General features: G+C 44.1%; 2 protein-coding genes across 2 annotated transcripts in view; one reads left to right on the top strand and one right to left on the bottom strand.

The window, feature by feature from the left end:
- Window positions 1-167: 167 nt before the first annotated feature.
- On the bottom strand, window positions 168-23,226 carry LOC106546221 (RAD52 DNA repair protein). Its single transcript, XM_087722930.1, has 12 exons — window positions 23,203-23,226; window positions 17,869-17,942; window positions 16,774-16,875; window positions 14,946-15,039; window positions 12,695-12,762; window positions 11,239-11,357; window positions 11,075-11,150; window positions 8,853-9,037; window positions 6,174-6,313; window positions 4,076-4,150; window positions 1,332-1,532; window positions 168-453 (listed from the first exon to the last, which is right to left on the bottom strand). Exons 2-12 carry the CDS (start codon window positions 17,938-17,940, stop codon window positions 392-394), a joined length of 1,194 nt encoding a protein of 397 aa, XP_087579056.1. The 5' UTR covers window positions 17,941-17,942; window positions 23,203-23,226; the 3' UTR covers window positions 168-391.
- A 700-nt stretch (window positions 23,227-23,926) lies between these two features.
- The window catches only part of LOC148044051 (ELKS/Rab6-interacting/CAST family member 1-like), a 105,088-nt gene continuing 102,981 nt past the window's right edge, over window positions 23,927-26,033 (top strand). The window contains exon 1 of the mRNA XM_087722922.1: window positions 23,927-24,066. The gene's annotated coding sequence lies outside the window, so the exon portion shown is untranslated. The remainder of the gene's footprint in view (window positions 24,067-26,033) is intronic.

The following is a 26,033-nucleotide window of genomic DNA, read 5'->3' as shown; positions in this document are numbered from 1 at the left end:
TTAAATTAAAATAGGTTTTTCCCTGATCATCAAATTCATATCCAGGTGAGACCATTATAAGACATTTATAAGACATTGTAAGACAAGTGAGACATTTATATTTTGAATATATTATTACTAAAATTGCTCTCTTCTACTCAGAATGAAGAAAGGTAAGAAAGTACCTTTTAAAGTTTTACAATAAAATTACATATAAAGTGAAATATTAGGACTTGTAATAATTAATTCTTTTCCCTAGAATTGAAGTGGCATTTAAGCCCTTAGTTAAATACTGCAAAGCAATGCGCTTTTTTCCTGTAATAAAATCTAGAAAATATACTTTGGTCTGCAACTTTATTGGACTAAAATGTATTCTGAATTAAAACCCTTGTGCTGAAGTCTGAAGTGTTTTCTATGCAGGTTCCAGTCTTCTCTTTTTCATGCCTTGGCCTTTTCGGTAGGGACTCTGTTCAGCTGAAATAGAAAATAGTCATTCAGAAAAGGATTTCCTTTAAAAATATATATGTTTTTTGCCTAGTTTCACCTAGTTTTTCTATGTCTGTCTGTCTATCATCTATCTATCTATCTATCTATCTATCTATCTATCTATCTATCTATCTATCTATCTATCTATATATATATCATCTATCATCTAGCTATCATCAATGGCTCTCTCTGTGTGTGTGTGTGTGTGTTCCAGCATAACTCTGGAATGCCTTGAGCCATTTCAACCAAACTTGGTACACAGATGACTTACTCTCTGGAAAGAAATACTGTGGGTGTAAGACACCCTTAACACCTCTCAGGGTGTGTGTTCTGTTAAGATACAGCCTGTTGTGCCTTAAAATGGCTTCTACTGTACAGTAGCACAGTGGAGTTGCCATAGTAATGGCTTCACAGTACTCCACGAGGGGGCTCCCTGTGGTAAGGGGAAAAATACAACATTAGAAATTACGTTTGGTCCAGACATTTCCCCCCCATAAATAAATACCCAGGCAATGCCAGTACAATAAAATGTGTCCTGTTTCATTTTTTACCACTGCATTTTCAGCAATTTTACTTTAGAGTTTTAATGATTTGCCTATAATGCATAGGCTGGAATCACTGGGAAATATGAGGATTTTTTTTCTCTGCGCTCTGCAGGATTTGGACACGGTTTAGATTCCCGTCCAGTTTCATGTGCTAAGCTATCCTATTTCATATACAACATTCCTCGTGGCCCAGAAGCTGCATTTTAGCTGCTTTTCACGGAGGAGACAATGTTATTTGTTCCCCACCACTACATGCTTTTGTCATATAGCCTAGTTAATGTAGACAAAGTTACTCGTTTTCCTATCTCTTTTACAGTTTACCTGCTAAGTAAGATTTGGGACTGGAGGACAGATGCCAAGATGAAGGTTTTATATTTGATTGCTGATTATTTATTCTTTGTGGGGTTCGGCTGCGAGTCATCATGCAATGCTGTCCAAGAGGTGAACGTAAGCATTGGGCTGGCACTGCTGCTGTATTGTGATCAGTTGCTTCCAAAGGAAAGTCCCACAGTTCTGGATCATCTGTAATCAGTCAGAAATTAAAACTAAAACTTCAACTATTGATTGTTCAGTTATGCGTCTGATTCCCAATGGCTCTAGATTGTAATGGAAGCCGCAATATTCAGGGTCCAGCTCAGATATGAGAATGCTTAAATCTGAGTTTTTCTAGAAAAAGGGAATGTGTCATGGCCCCATCGGAGCCTGAGTCCGCAGAGGAGGACGAGCTAGAGCTGGGGCCAATGAAAGAAGAGAGCATGACGTCGTTGGCTCCGGAGAAACAACCGGAGGAGGACGAGGCAGCTCTGGGTCTCTCAGGCTTGGGAAGGATTGCCAGCGAGGAAGAATGAGCACAGGATGACCGAGAGAAGGGGGAAGAGAGGGCAGGCAGTGGAGCAGGGGAACGACGGAGTTCCGGTGCCGAGCAAGGACCGCCCCCTTCCGATCCCCGAGCATGGAGCTGTGGAGGGGAGGAAGGAGCAACGCAGGCCAACCCGATGACTCGGGAGGAGAGCGCCCTGCCCCTCTTCACAAGGCTTACCTTGGGAACTGAGATTTAAGGAGATGCCGTTGGGAGGGGTGTTTGTCGGGAACAAGCGTTGAATCCGTGGAGCCTCGCATGCAGTTGCCGACGTCTGGATTTTGCTGTGCTTTGTCTTGTATGCCTTGTCCGATTTGCCTGCCTCACTGGACTTCTTGCCTTGGTTGCTGCCTTGCTAACTTTGCTTACTGGACTACTTGCAGCCAGAGGCTGTTGGAGGTGTGTGAGAGAGCTTTGCTCCAGGACTTGCAGTAAACATGGGGACATATGATGACCCAGGGTGTGGCACAAAGGCAACATAGCCAGAAAACCGGTATACTTTATTAACACCAACTGTGACCCCAACGTCCCTGCCAACTCTCCGGCCTGGAGAAAAACTCTTCCACAAACCTGTAACAGCCTTTGGCTGAAAATGCTCCAATCCAAACCTTGTAAACAGAAAACTTCCAATTATAAATCCAACAAGGCAAGATAAAGTAATTAATATGGCAGGGCAAGCAAGATAAGGAGTTCCAGAAGTGAAGTGGGGCTGCCCTTGAAGAGTGTTCGAAGACTTCAGTTAGTCCAGAACGCAGCCGCGCGAGCGATTGTGGGTGCACCCAGGTACACCCACGTCACACCTATCCTCCGCGAGCTGCACTGGCTACCCATTAGTCTCCGGACCCGCTTCAAGGTGCTGGTCGTTACCTATAAAACCCTACATGGCATCGAACCTGGGTACCTGAGAGACCGCCTCCTGCTGATTACCTCCCATAGACCGATTAGATCTCACAGGTTAGGTCTCCTCCGGATTCCATCTGCCAGCCAATGTCGGCTGGCGACTTCCCGGGGGAGAGCCTTCTCTGTTGCAGCTCCAGCCCTCTGGAATGATCTCCCCGTGGAGATCCGGACCCTTACTATCCTCCCGGCCTTCCGCAAAGCCACCAAGTCCTGGCTGCTCCAGCAGACTGAGGGGGCATGTGAAATATCCAGCCCCATGGAAAATGTGAATGTTGCATATTTTTTAAGTGTTGTCTATTTATCCCCCTCTTCTTGTCTATTGTGAGCTGCCCGGAGTCCTTCGGGAGTGGGCGGCATACAAGACAAATAAATAAATAAATAAATAAACAAGTAGCACAGCAAATCAAACCAGTTGGGAGGATGCCAGGAACTCAGATAAGCATTTAACACCAAATGAAGTCAGTGTTTGTTCCCGACAGCAGCAGCCCCTCCCATTTGCCTTTCCTTTAAACTCCATCCCCAGGTGTGCCTTGTGAAGGGAATCGGGGCCCTTTCTTCCCTCGTAAGCCACACAACCCACGTTGCTCTCTTCTCCGTCCCCAGCTCTGCCCAACCTGACTTTGCCCTTCCCCAGTTTCCTCCACAGCCAATGGAGCCACTCTCCCACTCTCTGACAGCTGTTCATCTTCTATCTCAGAGTCCAACTATTGATAGGGGCATGACAGGATGTTTGGGAGAAAGTCGGAGCAATAAAGGAGAGTTAGAACTGTTCTCTGGCTGTGTTGCTTCCGTGGCTTGCCCCAGGTCATCACAGAATGTGGGTGAATAGATGGGTAACACTTTGGCTCCCAGTAACTTTTCACTATATATGCCCCCCTGGCTGTTTCTTCTTTTCATTACAGTCCTTCCCACAGTCTGCATTCAGCATCAAACCAAGGGTGTTGGGGAGGACTCGCATGAGAAAAAGAGGATGTACATTGTACCCAGGGGTGGATTCCGGCAGAAACTACTGCCGGTTTGCTCAGGAGTACGCCATATGCCCCTGCGCACTGCACATACACATGCACAATACAACTAAAATTGCAGAAGCAAAAAACAAGATGGCGGCATCTATGGCACCACCAGGAGAACTGGTTCAAGGGCATGGCAGGCCTGGGTCACTGCCGCTTCCAGCGACCCAGGTCGCCAAGCTACTAGCGGTTCGGCCAAACCGGTAGGAACCCACCCGATTGTACCATAATAATTGGTACTGTGAATACCATGAAAAAACCGTGAGCTAATCAACTTAAAGCAATTTTACGCTCACCTGCAAGGAATTCATCCACAACAGATTCCGGGGGTACAGAAGAGTTGCATTCCAAGGCAGGGGGATTGGACGCCTCTGTATGCAAAGAGCAGAATTGCCAAAAAAGTGAAACTGTTACCCGCCTTTCTAATTTGAGGCAGGGAGACAGGATCAAAGTGGGTAAAACTAAATTGGTGATGGACGAATGGCATATCAGAGTCTTTTCCTTGTGTCATCAAAGGAGGATCGGTGGTAGCTCAATGGTGCAACTCCAAGTTGCTGCAGATTCACTTCCTACTGGTCTCTTTCTTCCCAGGAGAGAACAGATTGGGAAAGGAGATTGTATTCTCTCCCTTTCCCTTCCCAGCTTCCTTTTTTCTTCTGGCACTGAAGAACTACAGGGCAGGGTCAGTCCTCCCTGGACATTTGGCTATTGTTTTTTTGCAATTTTTAATTTTAATTTAATTAAAAGGCAAGACAAGAAACAATGGATGGGAACTAATTAACCTGGAGTTAAGGAGAACCTTCCTAACAATGAGAACAATGAACCAGTGGAATAGTTTGCCTACAGACGTTGTGGGTACTGGAGTTTTAAAGAAAAGACTGGACAGGCACCTGTCTGAAATGGTATAGGGCAGGGGTGTCAAAATCAAGGCCCGGGGCCCGGATCCGACCCGCGGGGTGCTCAGATGTGGCCCGCAGAGTCACTCTGGAGACAGCAAAGGACCAGCCTGCAGTGGCTCTGCCAGCGAAAACAGAGCTCCATTTTTGCTGGCAGAGAGTTGCAGGAAAATGTTGCAGCCAAATACGAAGCTCGGGAGCCTGTTTTCGCTGGCAGAGCTGGCTGCCATAGGCACCGCAACACAAGTGAGGTCAAGCTGGCCACACCCATCCCAGCCCCCTCCCCCCAAGGTCAAACACATCCCTGATGCGGCCCTCAATGAAATCAAGTTTGTCACCCCTGGTATAGGGTCTCCTGTTTGAGCAGGGGGTTGGACTAGGCCTCCAAGATCCCTTCCAGCTGATTGAATGATTTTCTTCAGGGTGGGGGTGGGGGGAAAGCTTCTTAATGTTTCTGTTGTAACTGCAACTCCTTATAATTCTCTTGAGTTACAAGGAAGAGCCTTTCACTGCCCTCATCTCCTCTTCCCCTCCCATCAAATGAACTGGGCTGTATTTATTCTTAAATAATATTTTTCAAGTGAAATCTAAAATCCTTTGGAATCCTTTCGGATAGTCATTGTATTTTGTTGATTCCCTCCTCCATCTCCTTGAAGATTTTCATTCAAACACTTATTGGAAAAGGTGTCAAATGTGACCCAACAGCACTTGGGAAAGTTTCAGGGGCAACAGAGGTCATTGCCACTCTCCCATTCTTTGGGTCCAAGCCTTTCTCAGCCCTCTGAGCTCCACATCATTGTATTTTCTTGCAAAACTACATCAAAATTGTTTCACAAAATCTACTTACGCCTCGACTGTTTAAATTTTTGTCAATTAGAATTGCCCCCTATAATTACTTGACCAACTCCTGTTTAAACACTCTGATCCTCTGCATCCCAGATTATTTATTCCCTTGCCTCTATTTTCCTCTATGGTTTTCTTTTTAAGTTAAATGTGGCTGATATTAACAGCTCATGCATTTTTGTATAAAATAACCTTTGTTTGGGAGGTCATTTTCTCCTTCTGACGAAGGCACAATTAACATGGAAGGAATTAATCATGCTACTAATATTCTCCTCTATCTGGAATAGAGCTGGAAGGGAACTTAGAGGTCTTCTAATCCAACCCCCTGTTCAAGCAGGAGACCTTATACCATTCCAGACAAGTGGGTGTGCAAGTCTCTTCTTAGAAGCCTCCAGTGATGGAGCACCCACAATTTCTGAAGGCAAGCTGTTCCACTGGTTAATTGTTCTTACAGCTAAGATTTCCTTAAATCCAGGTTGCTTCCATCCATTTTTTTTTAATCGTCCTGCCTTCAAGTGCTTTGGAGAATAGGTTGATTCCCCTCCCCCTCTTCTTTGTGGCAGCCCCTCAAATACTGGAATCCTGCGATCATGTCACCCCTTAGTCCTTTTTTTTCCCTAGACTAGCCATACCCAGTTCCTGCAACCCTCTTTACCTTGATCTTTAGCCCTGCAAGCTGAAACATCTGACTGGATCTGCTGTTTCTCCTGCATCTCCTGTCTGAACTTCTCTTGAAGCTGCTTCTGCCGTATCTTCCGAAGGTGAGTTGCGTCGTAATCCAAGGGCAGTGAGATCCTGTGATAACAGAGTATAAACCAAGGGGGATTATCCCTCTAGTTCAGGGGTGTCAAACTCGATTTCATTGGAGGACGCAACAGCGTTGTGTTTGACGGGGGGGGGGCTGGGGGGGGGTATGGCCAGCTCGACGTCACTCGTGTTGGGGGTACCTGTGGCGGCCCAAGTGCTCTACCAGCAAAAACAGGCTCCTGAGCTCTGTTTTTGGCTGCGATGGCTTCCTGAAGTCCGCAGCCCTCCTGGGCTCCGTTTTTGCTGGCACAGATACCGCGGGCTGGTCCTTTGTTGCTTCCTTAGATCTGGCCTCACTGGCCAGATCTAAGCACCCACGGGCCGAATCCGGCCTCCGGGCCTTGACTTTGATACCCCTGCTCTAGTTCATTAATAACATTTCCTCATGCTGGATGGCAAGGCATGTTTATGGCATATTAAATTTCAATTCCATGATACTTTTCTTCTAATAATAGCAACAGCAGTTAGACTTATGCTTAACAGTCCCCTCTAAGCGGTTTTACAGGGTCAGCCTATTGCCCCCAACAATCTTTTACCGACCTTGGAAGGATGGAAGGCTGAGTCAATCTGTCAGGCCTGGAAGAAATCTTTTACATTTGGGCCTTCAGGCCTTCCATGCAGTAGGAAAATGGGAGGGGGGGATTATATGGCGTATGGGAGATGTATATCCTTTCTCAGAGCGTCAAGGACATCTTGCCAAGCACCTGGAGTGGCGTGACTGCGAGGCATCTCCAGTTGGGACGGTGCCTGATTGGGCCATGTGACAGACATGTGGGTGGTGGGGCAGGGACTTGGACTTTCACTTGGGTGGGGACAACTTGGAAACTTTCAGATTTGAGTTTTCCCAGATGTGCCAGTATGACATCTCTAATAAAATGGAACTTAGAAGAAACTCAAGCTTTCTTTCGTTGGGGGGGTCTTACTTGGCATAGTGACACAACCTTGATAACATACTTAATAACTTACTGAAGATCCAGGACTACCAGTATAAACTCATGAGAGAGGAATTAATGCTGGATAACAAATTCTGAAAGCAGAATGTTAGTACAACCAGAGGGCATCAGACTGGAAAAAGCTGCCATAGGATATATCGTATTTTTCAAACTATAAGATGCACCAAAGTATAAAATGCACCATGATTTTGAAGAGGTAATTTTTTTTAAAAAAAGTGTTTGCACTCTGCAGGCCTCCCCAACCGTCTGCACGGCTCGTTTTTTTGCAAAAAAATAAAAAGGCATGCAGAGCTTTGGGAGGCTTGTAGAGTGCTCCTGGGAGTTGGAGGGCAAAAAGACGAGCAAAAAAACGGCTCCTTTTTCGCAAAAACTGGCCGTTTTTTGAAGGAAAAAAAGGGGGTATGCAGAGCTTTGGGAGGCTTGCAAAGTGCTCCTGGGGGCTGGGGGGGGGGGCAAAAGCAAGCAAAAATGGCCCTTTTTTTGCTCATTTTTTGCCCTCCCCAGTCATCAGGAACACTTTGCAAGCCTCCCAAACCCTCGGCATGGCCATTTTTGCAAAGGTGGAGGAGTTTCGGTAGGGCATAAATGCTGTTTTCAGCGTAAAAGACAGAACCAGATTTTCACTCTCTTTTTTGGGAGTAAAAAGTGTGTCTTATACTCCAAAAAATACAGTCTGTGCTCACTTGGATATGTACTTTGTCAACATTATACCCACTTAGGAAATAGGAAACATTTAGACTCTCTTTTTTTCCTGACAGAATTAGTTTAGTTTAGTTTAGTTTATTTGTCTTATATGCCGCCCACTCCCGAAGGACTCCGGGCGGCTCACAATAAACAAGGGAAGGGGGATAAATAGACAAAAACAACACTTTAAAATACGCAACATTCACAGTTTCCGTGTGGCTGGATATTTCACAAGCCCCCCGGCCTGCTGGAGCAGCCAGGACTTGGTGGCTTTGCGGAAGGCCGGGAGGGTAGTAAGGGTCCGGATCTCCACGGGGAGGTCATTCCAGAGGGCTGGAGCTGCAACAGAGAAGGCTCTCCCCCGGGGAGTCGCCAGCCGACATTGGCTGGCAGATGGAATCCGGAGGAGACCTAACGTGTGAGATCTAATCGGCCTATGGGAGGTAATCGACAGGAGGCGGTCTCTCAGGTACCCAGGTCCGATGCCATGTAGGGCTTTATAGGTAACGACCAGCACCTTGAAGCGGGTCCGGAGACTAATGGGTAGCCAGTGTAGCTCGCGGAGGATAGGTGTGACGTGGGTGTAGCTGGGTGCACCCACAATCGCTCGCGCGGCTGCGTTCTGGACTAACTGAAGTCTTCGAACACTCTTCAAGGGCAGCCCCATGTAGAGCGCGTTACAGTAATAAGAATTCACAAAAGCAATCCTGCATTACTTTTTCTTTCCCTCCCGCTAGAACAAAAGTAGAATATCTGACCACACTCAGGAATTTCTTGCTGAATTAAAATTCAGAATACTTTTGAAAGCAACTTTCTAAACGTCATTATGAAAAGTTTAACATTTCAAAATGTGGGCCTGCCCGGGAAAAACATGTAATGAAGCTGCTAACCTATTTTGGTTTTGTTCAATCGCATTCAAGGGAGTAGCCGACTTGCGAGATTTGCTTGGGGTTGACAAGGAAAAGAGCTTCTGGTCTTCACTTCCTTTTTGCAAGCAGCTGTTATATCTTGCCTTCTCAATAGTAGGATCAAAGTCCTGTCTTTTCACTTTGCCCAAATCTAAATCTGGAGGCATCTAGCAAAAGGATAAAACAAAAAGCCATTCAAGTAGGGCAGAGGTCTTCAAACTTGGCAACTTTCCCAATATTTAGCGGAGCTGGCTGGAGAATTCTGGGAGTTGAAGTCCACAAGCCTTAAAAATTGCCAGGTTTGGGGACCCCTGAGATAGAGAAATTAAGAAAATAGTAGAAGCATTTCACAGAATTTATCAGGGGGAAGCTGCCCAGGAAATACCCCCTACCCCCATCCCAGTCCAGACGTAAAGCTACCCAAGGAAACAAGGGGTGTTTTATGCAGAATTTGCACCTTCACACCATACTTTTAGCCAATGCTGTAATCTGAGCTAATGTGGGTTATTTATATGTTTAAAGCAAATTACAATTATTCTTAGGGCCGTGTACCCTGCAGATTACCTTTGGCTTTTTTTGATTTTAAGGCAATTTATTTATTTGAAAGATTTATATAGACACCCATCTTATAGCAAACTTTGGGCAGTTCACAATCAAAAATTAAAAACCGTATTAAACGTAGATGATCATGCTGTGCCCGAGGGGGGGGGGTCAAGCACACCATCAGTTTAGAGTCCCTTTGTGCCCACATGAGATCTAAATCCAGCCCACCTTGAATTCTGTTGATTCTTCTCTACCGCCGGTTTGCTTTGACCTCTTGTTCAGGGCATTAGCATGCAATCATTTGAACTGCATTGACTCCCGATTTCCTGCACTTGACATTAAACTATTAAAACCAAGTGTGTGTTTGTATGTGCAAAAACCTGGGTTCAAGTCAAGCTTCCAATGTGCAGTCGGCTGTTTTAATCCCAGAGCTTGGATGGAAAGATAGGCCTTCAGTGCTTTATGGAAAGTTAGGAAGATAAAGGTAAAGGTTCCCCTCACACATATGTGCTAGTCGTTCCCGACTCTAGGGGGCATTGCTCATCTCTGCTTCAAAGCCAAAGAGCCAGCGCTGTCCAAAGATGTCTCTGTGGTCATGTGGCTGGCATAACTAAACGCCAAAGGCGCACGGAACGCTGTTACCTTCCCACCAAAGATGGTCCCTGTTTTTCTACTTGCATTTTTACATGCTTTTGAACTGCTAGGTTGGCAGAAGCTGGGACAAGTAACAGGAGCTCACTCCGTTATGTGGCCCTAGGGATTCCTGCCTTATGCCAACACCAACTGGAACCAGCCACAGAGGAAGGAGGAGAACCATCATAACACAGTGCCTCCTCCCACTCCCAGCTCTCCAAGCCAAGCCAAGATACCACGGCCGAAGGTATCAAAAGCCACTTAAGGGCAAGGAAGGCCAGACGGGTTGCACCATTTTCATTCTGAGCCCTCCAAAGGTCACTGACTAGTGCAGCCAGTGCTGTTTTAGTGCTGTTTTCTGGTTCGAACCCAGATTGAAGAGGATCCAGATAATCCACTGTATCGAGGGCCATTTGTAGCTGTCAGCCAAAAGCATTCCCTAAAAGAGACTAGGCTAGTTATCCAATTATAGGTTTTAAAAAGTGAATAAACCATGGTTAATCTTGCGGCAACACCGAGAGATATTAAAAGAGGGATCTTTAGAAGCTTATGGTGTCATCTTAAAAATGATTATGCAAAAATAAACATAGGTTCCATTAACCTTACTATTAGGTAAATTAATAAATGGATTGCAAGGTTCAAGATAATTTACCCAAAGGGTCCTAAGGTAGAAAACAATAGACTCTTAAGGTCCGCATAAAAATTATATGAAGGTATGTGTGTTTTTGTGCAGGTTACAGAATCTTATTCCAAATAACGCCCCCCACCCCCCAAAAAAACAAACTTGTTTTATAATGCTAGAATGATGACATAATACTTTTGGCTTAGTTCTGAGTAATAATAATGAACAAAAGAGAGAACATTTCTAAGAGAAAAAAGCCAAATGGTGAAATCTGGTGATTATGAAGAAGAATAAATGATGCAAGTTACTATTAATTGTTACAATTCGTGATCACTCCAGAATTTGGCATTTCTACTTTCTTTGAAACCTGCTCTCCTCCCCCTGTCCCTCCTCCCCCACAACATACCTGCCGGGGGAGCTTATTCACCGAGCGCAAGTAGTCCTTATCCAAAATACAGTTCCCAAGAGCATTACCAAAGCACCTGAAGAGACAGACAGCTGCTTCTTAAAACATAATTCTCTATTTCACAACAAAAACAACAAAATATTGCATGCGTTGGTTACTCTTACTTTAGTGCCCTCTTCAATCCATCTGTGACAGCCTCTTTCCTTGCTTTTTCAAGGGACAAGGCCTTAGATTTCAAGCCTTCACTTACTCCGTAGCCAACATCTTCATGGTAAGCCCCATCCTGCAACATGAGTAGATTTATATCCCCCCTTACTATAATTATTTTCACAATTCCTTTCTTAATATTTGAAGGGGAAAAAATGAAAAGATGACGGAGGTGCATTCATTTTTTCTGGAATCTACAAGGATTTGAATACTTCATCTGCAATATCACACACTTCAACCTACCATATTTTTCGGAGTATAAGACGCACCCCCCCCCCAAAAGAGGGTGAAAATTTGGCTGCATCTTATATACCCGCCCACCTTTTGGCCTCTGCTTCCCAGCAATTTGCCTCCTTGCAGCAAACAGCAAACAGCCTGTTTCAGTTTGCTTCAGCAGTCTGATTAGCACAAGCAGCTGATTGTCGGTTGGATCAGCCTCCCAACCATCAACTGTTTCAGGTTGCATGGATTGCCATTGCCTATTGTTGCCTCCGCACGCCTCATTTTCGGCCTCCGCATCCCATTTTTGGCCTTCGCACCCCCCCATTTTCTGCCCATTCCAATCCCTGCTGCCCAGAACGGGTGGAAAATGGAGTGCGCGGAAGCCAAAAACGAGATTTGCAGATACTGAAAATGGGATGTGCAGAGGTGGCAATAGGCTATGGCAATCCCTGCAGCCTGAAACGTCGGGAGGCCGATCCAACTGACAATCAGCTGCTTGTGCTAATCAGGCTGTGCTGAAACTGAAACGGACTGTTTGCTGTTTGCTGCAAGGAGGCAAATTGCTGGGAGAGGCAGATTGTTTTTTTCTTGTTTTCCTCCCCAAAAGCTAGATGGGTCTTATACTTTGGAGCATCTTATACTCCGAAAAATACGGTATTTTAATTCTTCAAAGAAAGTGTATTTTTGGCCTGTAACAAAGGAGAAAATATAAGTGGAATAGCTTCTTCAGCATTAAATAATCCCTTTCAACCAGTAACAGAATTGACAATAGTAACAGTTTTATATAACAATAGAATCTCTCCACCTGACTATAAATAGTACCTTCAAGAGTTCTTATTGTGCACATTTGGGTATAATTTTACTCAGCGGTTCCCAATCTTTCCGGTTTGGCGGTCCAGCAGGGGAGAAGGGTTGTTTCCATGCAAATGGCAGGCGCGTGCACTCTCATGCACAGCTCCATTTGTGTGAGTAGCAGGCGCAAATGCACAAACTGAGCTGCACATCCAAACATGAGCACCTGCCGCTGGTGCAAGTGGAGCTGCGCGCATATGCTCGCCCGCTGCTTGCATGGCCCAGTTCCAAACAGGCCATGGTAGTAGGCCACAGCCCAGGGTTGGGGACCTCTGATTTAACTGTCTGCTCCTAAAAAACCCACCACATTAGAATACCCACCCACATATGCATGCTTACCTTAAGCTGAACTTTCACAAAGGCACAAACACCCACATAGAATTTGCCATTATTTAGATCAACAAAATCTACAAAAGGAGGAAGAAAAAAGTCACACTAATGACTAAGGCAAGAAGCAGTAACAGAAATATATAAAACTTCGTGAGAGTTGTTGTTTTTTTTAAAGGACCTGTGGTAGCCTTTATTTTTGAAAAGAAAACTAAGGCCAAACACAGTATAAATTATATAAAAAGGAAGCAAGAAAACACACTTAACGAAAAATTAAATTCAACGGTGCCTGATAATTTTCATTGTTAAAATAAACAGCTATTTATGGTTAGCACGTATTGAATATAAGATGCCATATTTGGGGGAAACAAACCCTCTATAAATATTGTTCTGTGTTAATTAGAAGTACCAAAGAAGCTTTACTTGGAACTGTATCATATATCAGTGCTTGCCCTTTCCTAATAGACTACTACAGCAAAAAGTAAAAGGATACATTCAGGTAGAATGATGAATGCACCCTGTTTTGTGTTGTTAAAACAGAGGCGAGGGACAGGCAGGCGATCTGGATGCACAGACCGTGGGAAAGCCGAGTGGTGGTGGGATTGAGCGGCAGGTTTCATGGCTTGTTTCATGTCTCTTGGGTTGCCTGCAGCCCGTGTGGCGTGCCGGCATCGCCCGCCTTCTGCTGTGCCTTCCGCTCTGTGCAGCTCCAGAGTGCGCCAACTAAGGGACCAGCGGACTAAAGCTGCTGCTGGATGCCATAAGTCCCCCGCGTGCTTGCTGGCTCTGGTGTGAGCGCCAGAGGGCGGGGCACCCAGCCAGGCCGATCACCCTAAAAATCTTGTTTCCCTGAAAATAAGCCCTAGTGCGTATTTTGGGGCCCAAAAGGAAATAGCACCGGGTCTTATTTTGGGGGAAACACGGTAGTTCTTTACTTACAGGCTACCAATTTCAAAAAGTGTAAAGTATAGCAGGTGACAGAGGCAGGAGATGGAGAGAAACAATCACAGGACTGATAACCCAGGAGGCAGTGACCACCGATAACAAAAATGCAACAGTGTCAGGGTTCCAAATAGCATCCAAAAGTCAATCAGAGTCCAAGGCAACGTATTGCTCAAAGTTCCAATTTATTAACAGAGTCATTTTGGCACATCTGGGAAAAGCCGAATCTGAAAGCTTCATGTTTTTCCCCACCTAGTTGAAAGTTCAAGATCTTGCCCCCACACCTCCAAGTCCATCCCATGTCCAGTCTCCCACTGACTGCCATGCTGGCAGTTCCACCCATCCAATTCCGGTCAGGTGCAGAGGTGCAAAGACAAAGGATGACCTTGGCTTTCAAGAAAGAATTTTGTTATGGCTACAAGACATCTCACTCCTGCAATCCTAACCCTCCCATTTCCCCACAATATAAAACGCGTAGCAGAATAATAGAAAGTGTGGCAGACCAAAGATCTGAAAGAAAAGATGGCTGCAGGCCTGACAAACAGAATTCAAGATTTGAGAATATTGTACAAACTGGATCTGGCCACGCAGGGAACAATTTTAAACATCTATCAAATTAGAAAAACAAATAATAAATAAATATGGGTGCTTGAGAGGACGAGCAAAAGACACATTAAAAACTGTAACTAGTAGAATAACAGGCTATTGTGGTGATTTCACTTAAGAGGTAAGAGAACTACAACAGAGATAAGCAAATCTGCTTTCTGGCTGGGAAATACAATCTAAAATGATGAATAGGCATCAATTTTATTTGAGGTTTTAATTAAGGTTTTATTTAAGGTATTTAAGGTTGACTCAGCCTTCCATCCTTCCAAGGTGGGTAAAATGAGGACCCAGATTGTTGGGGGCAATAGGTTGACTCTGTAAACCGCTTAGAGAGGGCTGTAAAGCACTGTAAAGCGGTATATAAGTCTAAGTGCTATTCCTATTTTATATGCAAACTAACTCCAAAATTTTTTGGCCACCCTCGTACTTCAAGGTCTCAAGTTGCCTAAGGAAGAGGGGCTATTTTATAATTCGTCATAATATTTCTCATGCTCTTCTACAATGGATTGTTATCAGGAACACACGGAAAATGAAAAAAAAAACTGCTTCCTAATTTTCTTTACGTGAAATCTTATTACCAGTTCAAAAAAGCTTCCATGAACAGAGCAGTATTGCGAATTCCCCAGCCTTTTCTTTTACATTTTATTAGCATTGCCTTTACGGTGGGAATATTTTTCCCACATTTTCAACCAAAACAAGTTCTTATTGGACTCACCAACGTTCTGCTGAGTGACAGAATGAGCCCAGCCATTATATCCAAACATTTCATTGGCCAGGCTGATGACTCTGTGCCCCTCTATGTAGCAAACCTGAGAGCAAAAAGAAAGGAAATACGTTTTGCTGTAGACTATCAAATATCCATTTTTATCTCATAATAATACATAACATGGCGTTGCCTGGGTATTTATAGGGGGAAAAATGTCTGGATCAAATTATAATTTCTAATGTTGGATTTTCCCCCTTACCAAAGGGAATCCCCTTGTGGAGTATGTGAAGCCGTTACCGTGGCAACTCCACTGCACTGTACAGTAGAAACCATTTTACGGCAGTACAGTAGAAGCCATTTTAAGGCACAACAGGCTGTATCTTAACAGAACACACACACACGAGGGGTGTTAAAGGTGTCTTACCCCCCACAGTATTTGTCTCTAGAGAGTAAATCATCTGTGTACCAAGTTTAGTTGAGTTTGTTTGAGGTGCTCCAGAGTTATTCTGGAACACACACACACACACACATCCATTTATATATATATAGATTCAAGATTCAAGAAGGATCTATAGTTATGTAATATACACAGTTTCTAACTATATTACTATATTCTAACTATATTATGTCTCTAGAGAGTAAGTCATCTGTGTACCAAGTTTGGTTGAGATTGCTTGAGGTGTTCCAGAGTTATTCTACACATACACACACACACACACACACACACATTTTTATAAATAGAGATTCAAGATTCAAGAAGGATCTATAGTTATGTAATATACATAGTTTCTAACTATATTACTATATTCTAACTATATTATGACATAGCACAGCAAAAAACATAAAGAAGCAGGTAACATAATACGTTTTAACCGGATTTACTTTTTTATATTTACCAACTTGGAGACATTGTTTTCACGTAAATAGCTCTCTACATAAGAGCTATACATAAATATTAAAGTGATCAGATGGACTCTATTTCAGGAGGAGAAAGCTGGTAATATCTCAAAATCTAGGCCACAGTGTGGGATGGGATATGTAGGCAGCAAGGGTGGGATTGAGCATTACATGCGTCATACGCCTTTAAATGTGTGAAAAGCTGTCGGACGATTCAGTGCCACAGAACGAGAGATCCCATGTAAAGCTAATTGGGCAAAACAGGCAGTCCTGGACTTACAACAGTTCACTTAGTGACCGTTCAAAGTTACAATGGCACTGGAAAAAGTGACTCATGACCATTTTTCACACGCAGCATCCCAAAGGTCACACGATTGATATTCGGATGCTTGACAACTGTCTCATATTTATGACGGTTACAGTGACCCCCTTTTGCAACCTTCTGGCAAGCAAAGTCCATGGGGAAACCAGAGCCACTTAACAACCGTGTCACTCATTTAACAACCACAATGATTCACTTAACAAATGTGGGAAGAAAAATAGTAAAACGGGGCAAAACTCACTTAACGAATTTCGCCCTTAGCAACATGAATTTTGGGCTCAATTGTAAGTTGGCTATAAGTCAAGGATTCCCTGTACACACAACATATAATATTGCAATAAAAACCTGGCGTTTTTAGAGCCATTTTGCCTAGGATTATGTTTATTTTTCTCTTGAAATCTCTGGTCAGCGATTCTAATTTGACAACCTGAAGGTTAGTACTGAATTTCAACAATCTGGTTTGGTGATACTAGCTGTTGACAGCTATATAGTACTTTTTTTTTTTAAGTGTTAACGCATCTTAACAGGCTACTCCAAGCATGTCAGGTTCACATCTCTGGGGTTAAAAGGATGCTTTTCAGTATAAAGTAAAGTAAAGCTCTAATCTCTAATTTGTACCTTCTGTCCTCCTCCAGCTTGTCGGCTACTGATGTATTCTGGTCCCAGCCTCTGCCGCAGAGCTGCCTGAACAGCCTGGTACTCATCTGCTGTGTACTGGCACTTCACAAACACAAAAACCAACAGATTTAGACACCTTTCTGCCTTCTTGCCTCTTCTGGTTGTTTCCATTTCAAGATTTAATTTGCTCACACTTAAGTCTTTTTCAAAATGAAAGAATAAACTGTACTGTTATCATGCTGTCATAAATTATAAAATGATAAAAAGTAACATTTTAAAAGTTAACTCCTGAAGTCTCACTATCTTAATGCAAATTGAAGAGATAATTATATCGACATATTGCCTAGTATTCCTCACCAAGAAGCAACTTATGAATTAATCCCCCAAAAAAGAGACCTAAACAGCACTTCAAAATTGTACAAAGTCTTCTTTGTAAAATAATCTCAATAATACCAGAGCTTCACGTTTCCTGCATAGGATACAAAATAAGGTAAGGTAAAGGTTCCCCTCGCACATATGTGCTAGTCGTTCCCAACTCTAGGGGATGGTGCTCATCTCCGTTTCAAAACTGAAGAGCCAGGGCTGTCCGAAGATGTCTCCGTGGTCATGTGGCCGGTATAATTGAATGCTGAAGGAGCACAGAATGCTGTTCCCTTCCCACCAAAGGTGGTTCCTATTTTTCTACTTGCATTTTTATATGCTTTCGAACTGCTAGGTTGGCAGAAGCTAGGACAAGTAACGGGAGCTCACTCCGTTACGAGGCGCCAGGGATTTGAACCACTGAACTGCCGAACTTTCTGATCGACAAGTATGGCATCTTAGCCACTGAGCCATCTGAGCTAGGATACAAAATACATTGGGGTTATTTCAGAAAGATTGATTAGCGTCAACCTGATTTTCATCCAGGCCTGTTCCCTTTAAAACCTCTAAGTACATTTCCTACAGATTTGTTAAGATGATGTAGAAACCATATTCTTATCCCTAATAAATGTTGCGCAATGTTTCATCCCTGAGAATCTTAAGATAGCTGCAGTGAAATGGGCAGCAAACTAACCATCCAACCAATTAACTAACTAAAAACAATGATATACTGACCTGTCCAAACCATGTATTGGGTGTGTCACTGGTGTTGCCATTTCCATCTCTTGCCATTTCTACCCTGGACATCCCTTCAAAAAATATATTAGAATTAGAATATTCTTTATTGGCCAAGTGTGATTGGACACACAAGGAATTTGTCTCCAGTTCATAAGCTCTCAGTGTACATACAAACAACAATAGCAATAGCAATAGCAGTTAGACTTATATACCGCTTCATAGGGCTTTCAGCCCTCTCTAAGCGGTTTACAGAGTCAGCATATTGCCCCCTAACAATCCGGGTCCTCATTTTACCCACCTCGGAAGGATGGAAGGCTGAGTCAACCTTGAGTCGGTGAGATTTGAACAGCTGAACTGTAGAACTGCAGTCAGCTGAAGTAGCCTGCAGTGCTGCATTTAACCACTGCGCCACCTCGGCTCTCCTCGACCATAAATCATAAGATACAATCATGAATCGTAAGATACAAACAAGTGGTAAATCATGCCGATAAATCAAAATACAGATAGGAGAAGTAAGTTCCATTAATACATTTGAACAAAAAGTAATCCCAAATATTGCAAAGAATTAATGTGAAGATAACTTCTCAGAATTAGCAGAGCAGGATATCCACACAGAAGCTCCATGCAAATTTTGTTCTTTTTCCAGAACTTGACGTTTCCTAATAAATGAGAAATTCCTAATGAAAGAGAGCATTTTATTTCAGTCAGAGAATAAGATGCACCTGAAACCAAGAATAGCTTTTCTCTTATACTACGGCACTATGACTCCTTGATCATCCTAATGACTGAGATGAAAGGCAGGGTGTTTTTCTGATTATAAAATTGATGCAAATATACATGCAACAATTTCCATCAAACCAAAGCAACACTTTTTTCAGAAAGAAGCAGACTTTGTCTATTTCAACCTAAATCTGAACAGAATTAGCCTGCACAAATGCTGACAGAAAGACCGCCTAAGTATAACAATCTGGTATTACTGAGTATTTGCACTACATCTGCCATAAATCCTGATAGGCACAGCCTGTCGGAAGTTCAAAAGCTTTGAAAGGCATTAAGTTGCTTACTCTCAAATGCATGAAAACACCATTTTTGTTCTATATACATATATTTATCATACATACATACATACCAGGGGTGGGTTTCAACCGGTTCGCGGCGGTCCCCGCGAACCGGTTGGTCGGCGAACCCGGAAGTAAGTAACTTCCGGGAACGGCGAAGGGCCCGCCTGCCCTCACTCCTTACCCGGTTTTGACGAGTTCTGCGCTTCCACACATGCGCGGGATGCATACAGCGCCTGCGCGATCCTCCAGGAGCAGCTGGAGCATCGCACAGACGCTAGTACGCATGCGTGCACTGCGCGCGTGCACGAGGACGCCACCAGCCCCGTTCCAACCGAACCGGTATTAAGTTGCTTACTCTCAAATGCATGAAAACGCCATTTTTGTTCTATATACATACATTTATCATACATACATACATACCAGGGGTGGGTTTCAACCGGTTCGCGGCGGTCCCCGCGAACCGGTTGGTCGGCGAACCCGGAAGTAAGTAACTTCCGGGAACGGCGAAGGGCCCGCCTGCCCTCACTCCTTACCCGGTTTTGACGAGTTCTGCGCTTCCACACATGCGCGGGATGCATACAGCGCCTGCGCGATCCTCCAGGAGCAGCTGGAGCATCGCACAGACGCTAGTACGCATGCGGTATCTATCCAGTTATCTAACTATATCTATATTTCTGTCTATCTACACACACATACACACACACACAGAGTATGTTCCCTTCCCTGATGTTCCCTTCCAGAATAGCCAATATTATGCAGAATGTAAAAAAGGAATAAGAAACAGTAAGTCAATGAAAGGCATGAGATAAAGGAAAGGAAATGCAGCCAACTCATATCAAGGTGCACCAAGAGGAACAATTTTCCCATCCCAGAGGCTTTTTTTTAATGCATCAGAATTGAATATATTTTACAGGTATGCCTTTCATTTAAAAAAAGATATGGTTGATTATCCTTTATAGTAATTATGAACCATCTATGCATCACATGCTTTATAAAAATAATATTGTATGGTTTTCATTGGAACTCAGAAAAACAAGTGTTCCCAAAACATGCTTAAATTTGTTTCTCCATAATAGCCTTGTCCAAAGATGCAAATGATTCTAACCGAATTGAAGATTAATCTGCTTTCATCACATTGCTACTCAAGGACTTGAGTAGTTAAGTTCCAATGCTATTACTTTGCTCAGCATGATGTTTCCACCTTGGTGCATCTTGCTCACATTTGGACTACATGTCCCACTCTTCCTCTTCAGCAAGATGTCTGGCCTTCCAGCTGGGAATGATTAATGTTTATAATACAGTGTCAATTCAAGCTGCTTTTGCATAAAACTGATTGCCATCAAATCGGTGTGAGTTCTTAGCAGCCCCACAGATTCTATAAATATTTTCATTTGTCTATGAAGCTGTATTTTAAAAAAAGTGTTATCATACCAAGAACAGCTAAAAAGCATTAATTTAAGGTAAACGCTTGGAAAGGAAGCAGGGATAATGATTGTTTAAAAAAAAGCAAAAGTGATTTCCTCCACATTGAGATGGATGAAGGACATAATACAATGTTCTTGCTGGCACTATTGAAGCAGTTAGTACAGGTAATCCTTGACTTAAAATAGTTTAGTTTAGTTTATTGTCATTGCACATCGTACAATGAAATTAAATGCCATCTTCAGTGTACATTATAAAAATAAAAACACAAACATACATCCTTTACATTCTATATAATTGAAATTGAAAACCTGATATTGCACTATACCATAGAACTCAATAGTTACTGCCATGGGATAGAAGCTGTTTTTCAGCCTATTTGTCCTTGTTTTTATTATCCTGTACCGTCTGCCAGATGGTAATAGTTCAAAAAAAGGGTGCCCAGGATGAGATGGATCTTTAAGAATGTTTTGAACTTTCTTAAGGCAGCAGGAGCTATAAAGCTCTTCCAAAGAGGGAAGAGGACAACCCATGATCCTCTGGGCAATGACATTGACCCTCTGGAGTGCTGTTCTATCTGCCACTGTGCAATTGGCAAACCATACACAGGTGCAGTTAAGTTAAAATACTTTTAACTAAGTTAAAACAGTTCATTTAGTGATCATTCAAAGTGAGGACGACACTGAAAAAAAGTATCTCAGGACCGTTTTTAACAGTTACAATTTTGTAGCATCCCCATGATCATGTGATCAAAATTCAGATGCTTGACAACTGGTTCATACTTACGACGGTTGCCGAATCCCAAGGTCATCTGATCCCCTTTTGCAAACTTCTGACCAGCAAAGTCAATGGGGGAAGCTAGATTCGCTAAAACAAATGGGTTGCTAACTTGCAGTGATTTGCTTAACAACTGTGGCAAGGAGGATTGTAAAATGAGGCAAAACTCACTCAAAACAAATGTATCACTTAACCACAGAAATTCTGGGTTCAATTGTGATCGTAAGTCAAGGACTACCTGTAAGTCGTCTTTTTCCATAATTATTTTGGACTTTCCAATCCATGATAATCCCTCTCACTCCCCCCCCCGGGGGGATTTCCTAGTCGTCTCCCATTCTAACCATCTCTAGATCTAGATCTCCCAACTCTAGCCAGATCTGATCCTGATTAGCAGTTTATGATCAGCCCTTGGTGCTCTCAGAGCTTCCTTATTTTCTTGCAGACGTTTCATTACCCAAACTAGGTAACATCATCAGTACCAGTAAGGAGGGACCTTGGCTCTTGGTTTATATTACATTCTTTGTAGCACTGATGTTACCTAGTGATGATAATGAAACTCAATAGTAGTAACTGTGAAAGGGATCTTGGAGTCCTAGTGGGCAACCATTTAAATATGAGCCAGTAGTGTGCAGCAGCTGCCAAAAAAGCCAACACAGTTCTAGGCTGCATAAACAGAGGGATAGAATCAAGATCATGTGAAGTGTTAATACCACTTTATAATGTCTTGGAAAGGCTACACTTGGAATACTGCATCCAGTTTTGGTCGCCACGATGTAAAAAAAGATGTGGAGACTTTAGAAAGAGGGCAGAGAAGAGCAACAAAGGTGATTAGGGGACTGGAGGCTAAAACATAGGAAGAACGGTTGCAGGAACTGGGTATGTCTAGTTTAATGAAAAGAAGGACTAGGGGAGACATGATAGCAGTCTTCCAATATCTCAGGGGTTGCCACAAAGAAGAAGGAGTCAAGCTATTCTCCAAAGCACCTGAGGGCAGGACAAGAAGCAATGGGTGGAAACCAGTGGTGAAATTCTTTTTTTTTTTTTTTTTACTTTTTTCTATGGGTGTGGCTTGATGGGCATGGCAGGAGACGGATACTGCAAAATCTCCATTCCCACCCCACTCTGGGGCCAGCCAGCGGTGGTATTTGCCGGTTCTCTGGGCTACTCAAAATTTCTGAACCTGCTGAATTTCACCCCTGGTGGAAACTAATCAAGAATACCTTCATGGTATTGGACCTGGGTACTTGAGAGACCGCCTGCTGCCAATCACCTCCACTAGACCGATTAGATCCCACAGATTAGGCCTCCTCCGAATTCCATCCGCCGGCCAGTGTCAACTGGCGACTACCCGGAGGAGAGCCTTCTCTGTGGCTGCTCCGACCCTCTGGAACGAACTCCCCGTGGAGATTCGAACCCTCACCACCCTCCAGGCCTTCCACAAAGCCCTTAAAACCTGGCTGTTCCGACAGGCCTGGGGCTAAAGAGCTGTTGCCCCCGTCTCGAATGGTATGACTGTTGTGTGTTTTTTAAATTATGTATTGTTATGTTTTGTCTTTTATTTTCTGTCTGTACCCCCCTTCCCTGATTTGAATTGTGAGCCGCCCTGAGTCCCCTTCGGGGGAAAAGGGCGGCATATAAATATAATAAAATCAAATCAAACAGAAGCAACCTAGAACCAAGCCAAATTTCCTGACAGTTAGAACAATTAATCAGTGGAACAACTTGCCTCCAGAAGTTGTGAATGCCGCAGCACTGCAAGTCTTTAAGAAGATGTTGGATAGCCATTTGTCTGAAGTGGTTTAGGGTTTCCTGCCTAAGCAGGGGGTTAGACTAGAAGACCTCCAAGGTCCCTTCCAACTCTGCTATTCTAAACGTCTGCCAGAAAACAAGAGCATATTGGAAGGCTGCTATCATGTCTCCCCTAGTCCTTCATTTCATTAAACTAGGCAACCCAGAGAGCACCAAGGACCCTTCATTTCAACCTTGAGCCACAAATATCCTCTTGTGTTACTATAATCAGCCTGTATGCCATGTAGCCGAGAGTGCTGAATAAGACCTTCTATCGACTTACGTGAAAGTAGAATCTCTTGAACGCAAAAAAGGGATTGAAAATTTGGAATGGTGTCGCCAGGCAGCTCTGAAAGAGCGGGACGATCGTTGAGCCCCCCCTTTTTTTTTTGCCCTCCGTACAAGGCGGCTGTCAAAGGCACCACCCTCTCCGGACAAAAGACAAATCGAGCCCGAAGTCAGGCAGAGCCGCCTCGGACTCAACCCTAAGATAGAAGAGCAGACGAACTTCCCGCTCGGGCCCACTGCGCTTGCGCCAGACCGCCTCTCGCGCTCGTTGGGGAGGGGGAGGAGGAGGAGCCTGGAAGGACGAGCAAAGGGAAAGGGTGGCATCCGGGACGTGTCTGGGTGCCGCCCAGGCCTTCTCGGAGGAGGCGGGACAATGTTTCGGCAGCAATGATCTAAAGGTGGGAGGGAGAAGGGGGAGTGGGGGGGTGGGAGAAGGATCGCCACGCGCCTCTCGTGATTGGCAGGCTCGGGTGGGTGGGGCGTGAAGCACTACGGCGAGCGGAGGGGCCGAGGTGAGTCGACATTCGGGAAAGGGAGGGGGAGGGAGAGCAGGGCGTGGGCTGCGCGTGCCGCCAATTGATCCACCGGCCAATTGATTTCCGCTTCCCCCCTCCCTCCTTCGGAAAAGGCGGGGGGAGAGCCTCGCCGGGGCGTCACACGCCAGCGGGCGGGGCTGGCGACGACGACGGAGGTGGAGGGGGGGGAGTGGGCGGAGCCTGCCTGATTCGCCTTCTTGCGCCTCGGCTGGAGGCGCGGGCGGGAGGTGGTAGTGAGAAGAGGCGCTGCCCGAGCGGCCAAGGGTGCTGCGGGGCCAGGAAGGCGGGCTTGCTCCGGGACGCCGGCTGTACGGCTGTGACAGGTATCGGGCGGCCGTTGGGGAGCAGCCGGGAATCCCGGCCTGGGTCTTAACCGGGCGAGCGGGACCGGACTGGCTGTGGGGCCAGGGATCCTGAGGGGGAAGGGAAGGATGGGGTGGGGAAGGGCCTGCCCGCCTTGGTCGCGAGGCTCCTGCCCGGCCTCCCTCCCCCCCCCCCGGCGCAGGGCCGTCCGCGAAGAGGAAGGTGGCCCCCCTCAAGGCCTGCCTGGGCATCCAGGGTCCCTCGATCGGGAGAAGGAGGCTCTTCGTCCTGGCTCCCTGCCTTGGAATTGTGTGGCCGAGCCCACCCGGGAAAGAGCTTTTGGCCGAGCCCACCCCCCCTCCCGCCGGTCCTGCTATAAGCCTTTTTTTTAAAAAAAAATATCTATCTATCTATCTATCTATATCATCAAGCATGAATTAGATAATAGATATGAGTATAGACATGATTATGAATACAGGAAATGGATACAACTACAAGGGATTATGAAGGCAGGGATTACGGGTCCCACCTTTTTTAAAAAAAATATAATAACTTAGTGATTCTTAGGGCGAAGCTGTCACAACCCTAGCTCATAATTTATCCCATCCTGGTCATGATTGACACAGAGCCTTGAGGGGAGGGAGGGGGGGAAAGAATCTTGACACATCTTATCAATGTCAAGCCAGCCCTTTAGGGTTTCTTCTCTTTGGACTTTAATGTTGCCCACTGTGATCTCTCAAAAGGGATCCCATGCTCTTGTTGGATGGATGGATGGATGTAACAAGTTGTGCATCCCTTGAGCCACATTGGATCATTTTGGACCTTTGCAGAGATCCTAGAACAGGGTTAAGCTGTTTGATTGGATTATAGATTCATTCTCACTTACTTGGCTTATTCTAGCCTCCACTAACAGGCACTTTGAAATAGTAGATAAGATATTAAAGTGATGGGTTTTTTAAATAAAAAAGTACAGATTAAGGGTACTAAAAGAGATTGGGTTACTTGGTGGGGGAGCCTGACAACTCTTGTCCTTTCCTACTTTTAAAAATCCTATTAAAAAGTATGCCTTGATGCCTTTGTCAATTTAAATAGCACCCTTATAGATACAGTAGTTATCTGTGGAGAATTACTCTTATATATTCATTTATTTAGTTAGTTTGTCACTATATATATAATCTCCTATTGCATAATGTAATATTAACTTTGACATATGTAGACATCATTTTAAAACTCATTTGAAATCACTTTTCAAAATTACACAACAATCAAACTTTGAATTAAATAATTCAGAATAATGAATTTGAATGTTTTGATTTGTTTAATCCAAAAGAGGTGTTAGAAGCGCTTCATAGATGTCTGTAGTTTCACATATTTGACTTGTAATAACTTACATATTGTAGACCTTTGTCTCTGTTCAGATAAGATTTTGCTACTTTTGGTTAGCCGTAAAGCAGAGCAGTTTTCTTATTTAAAAAAAAGCATGACTAAATGGAGTAAGTCCTCATAAAAAGAAGATGTCTATTTTTACTTACCTTCTAGAAAAACAGTAGGAGTGGTTTGCTACATTTAACATTGATTTAGATGTCATTTGTTATATTTCAGGCCAGAGAGAAAATAGAATAGGAAGGAGGCCACCCTGAATTTAATACCTTTTTGTTCCTATTCTGGCAGCACACTTTAATATGTGATATACCCTGTTTAAGCCACTGCTTAGAACAATAGGTAGCTGCTTTCTATTAAATGACTCACTGCACTTTATGAAACCCAATGCACTTTAGCTACACAAGAAACAATAAATGCTATTGCGTATAATATGAAATCAGCAGCTTTCTGCTCTTTGTCCTGTTCATGAGGAATTGTAGTTCTGTTCAGAATGCCATTATTGTCTAGTGCTCCAAGGATAGCAAACAACTGCCATTTAAATGTTTCCTTGCATCTGATCCAGTTGGGGCATGAAGAAGGAGAACAACATATGATACATGTTCCA

This window comes from Thamnophis sirtalis, unplaced genomic scaffold (genome assembly GCF_051295495.1).
Source record: "Thamnophis sirtalis isolate CommonGarterSnake01/CBP01778 unplaced genomic scaffold, rThaSir2_p1.2 scaffold_9, whole genome shotgun sequence".
NCBI classification, from domain to species: Eukaryota; Metazoa; Chordata; class Lepidosauria; order Squamata; family Natricidae; genus Thamnophis; species Thamnophis sirtalis.
This window is presented reverse-complemented; position numbering and strand designations above follow the sequence as displayed.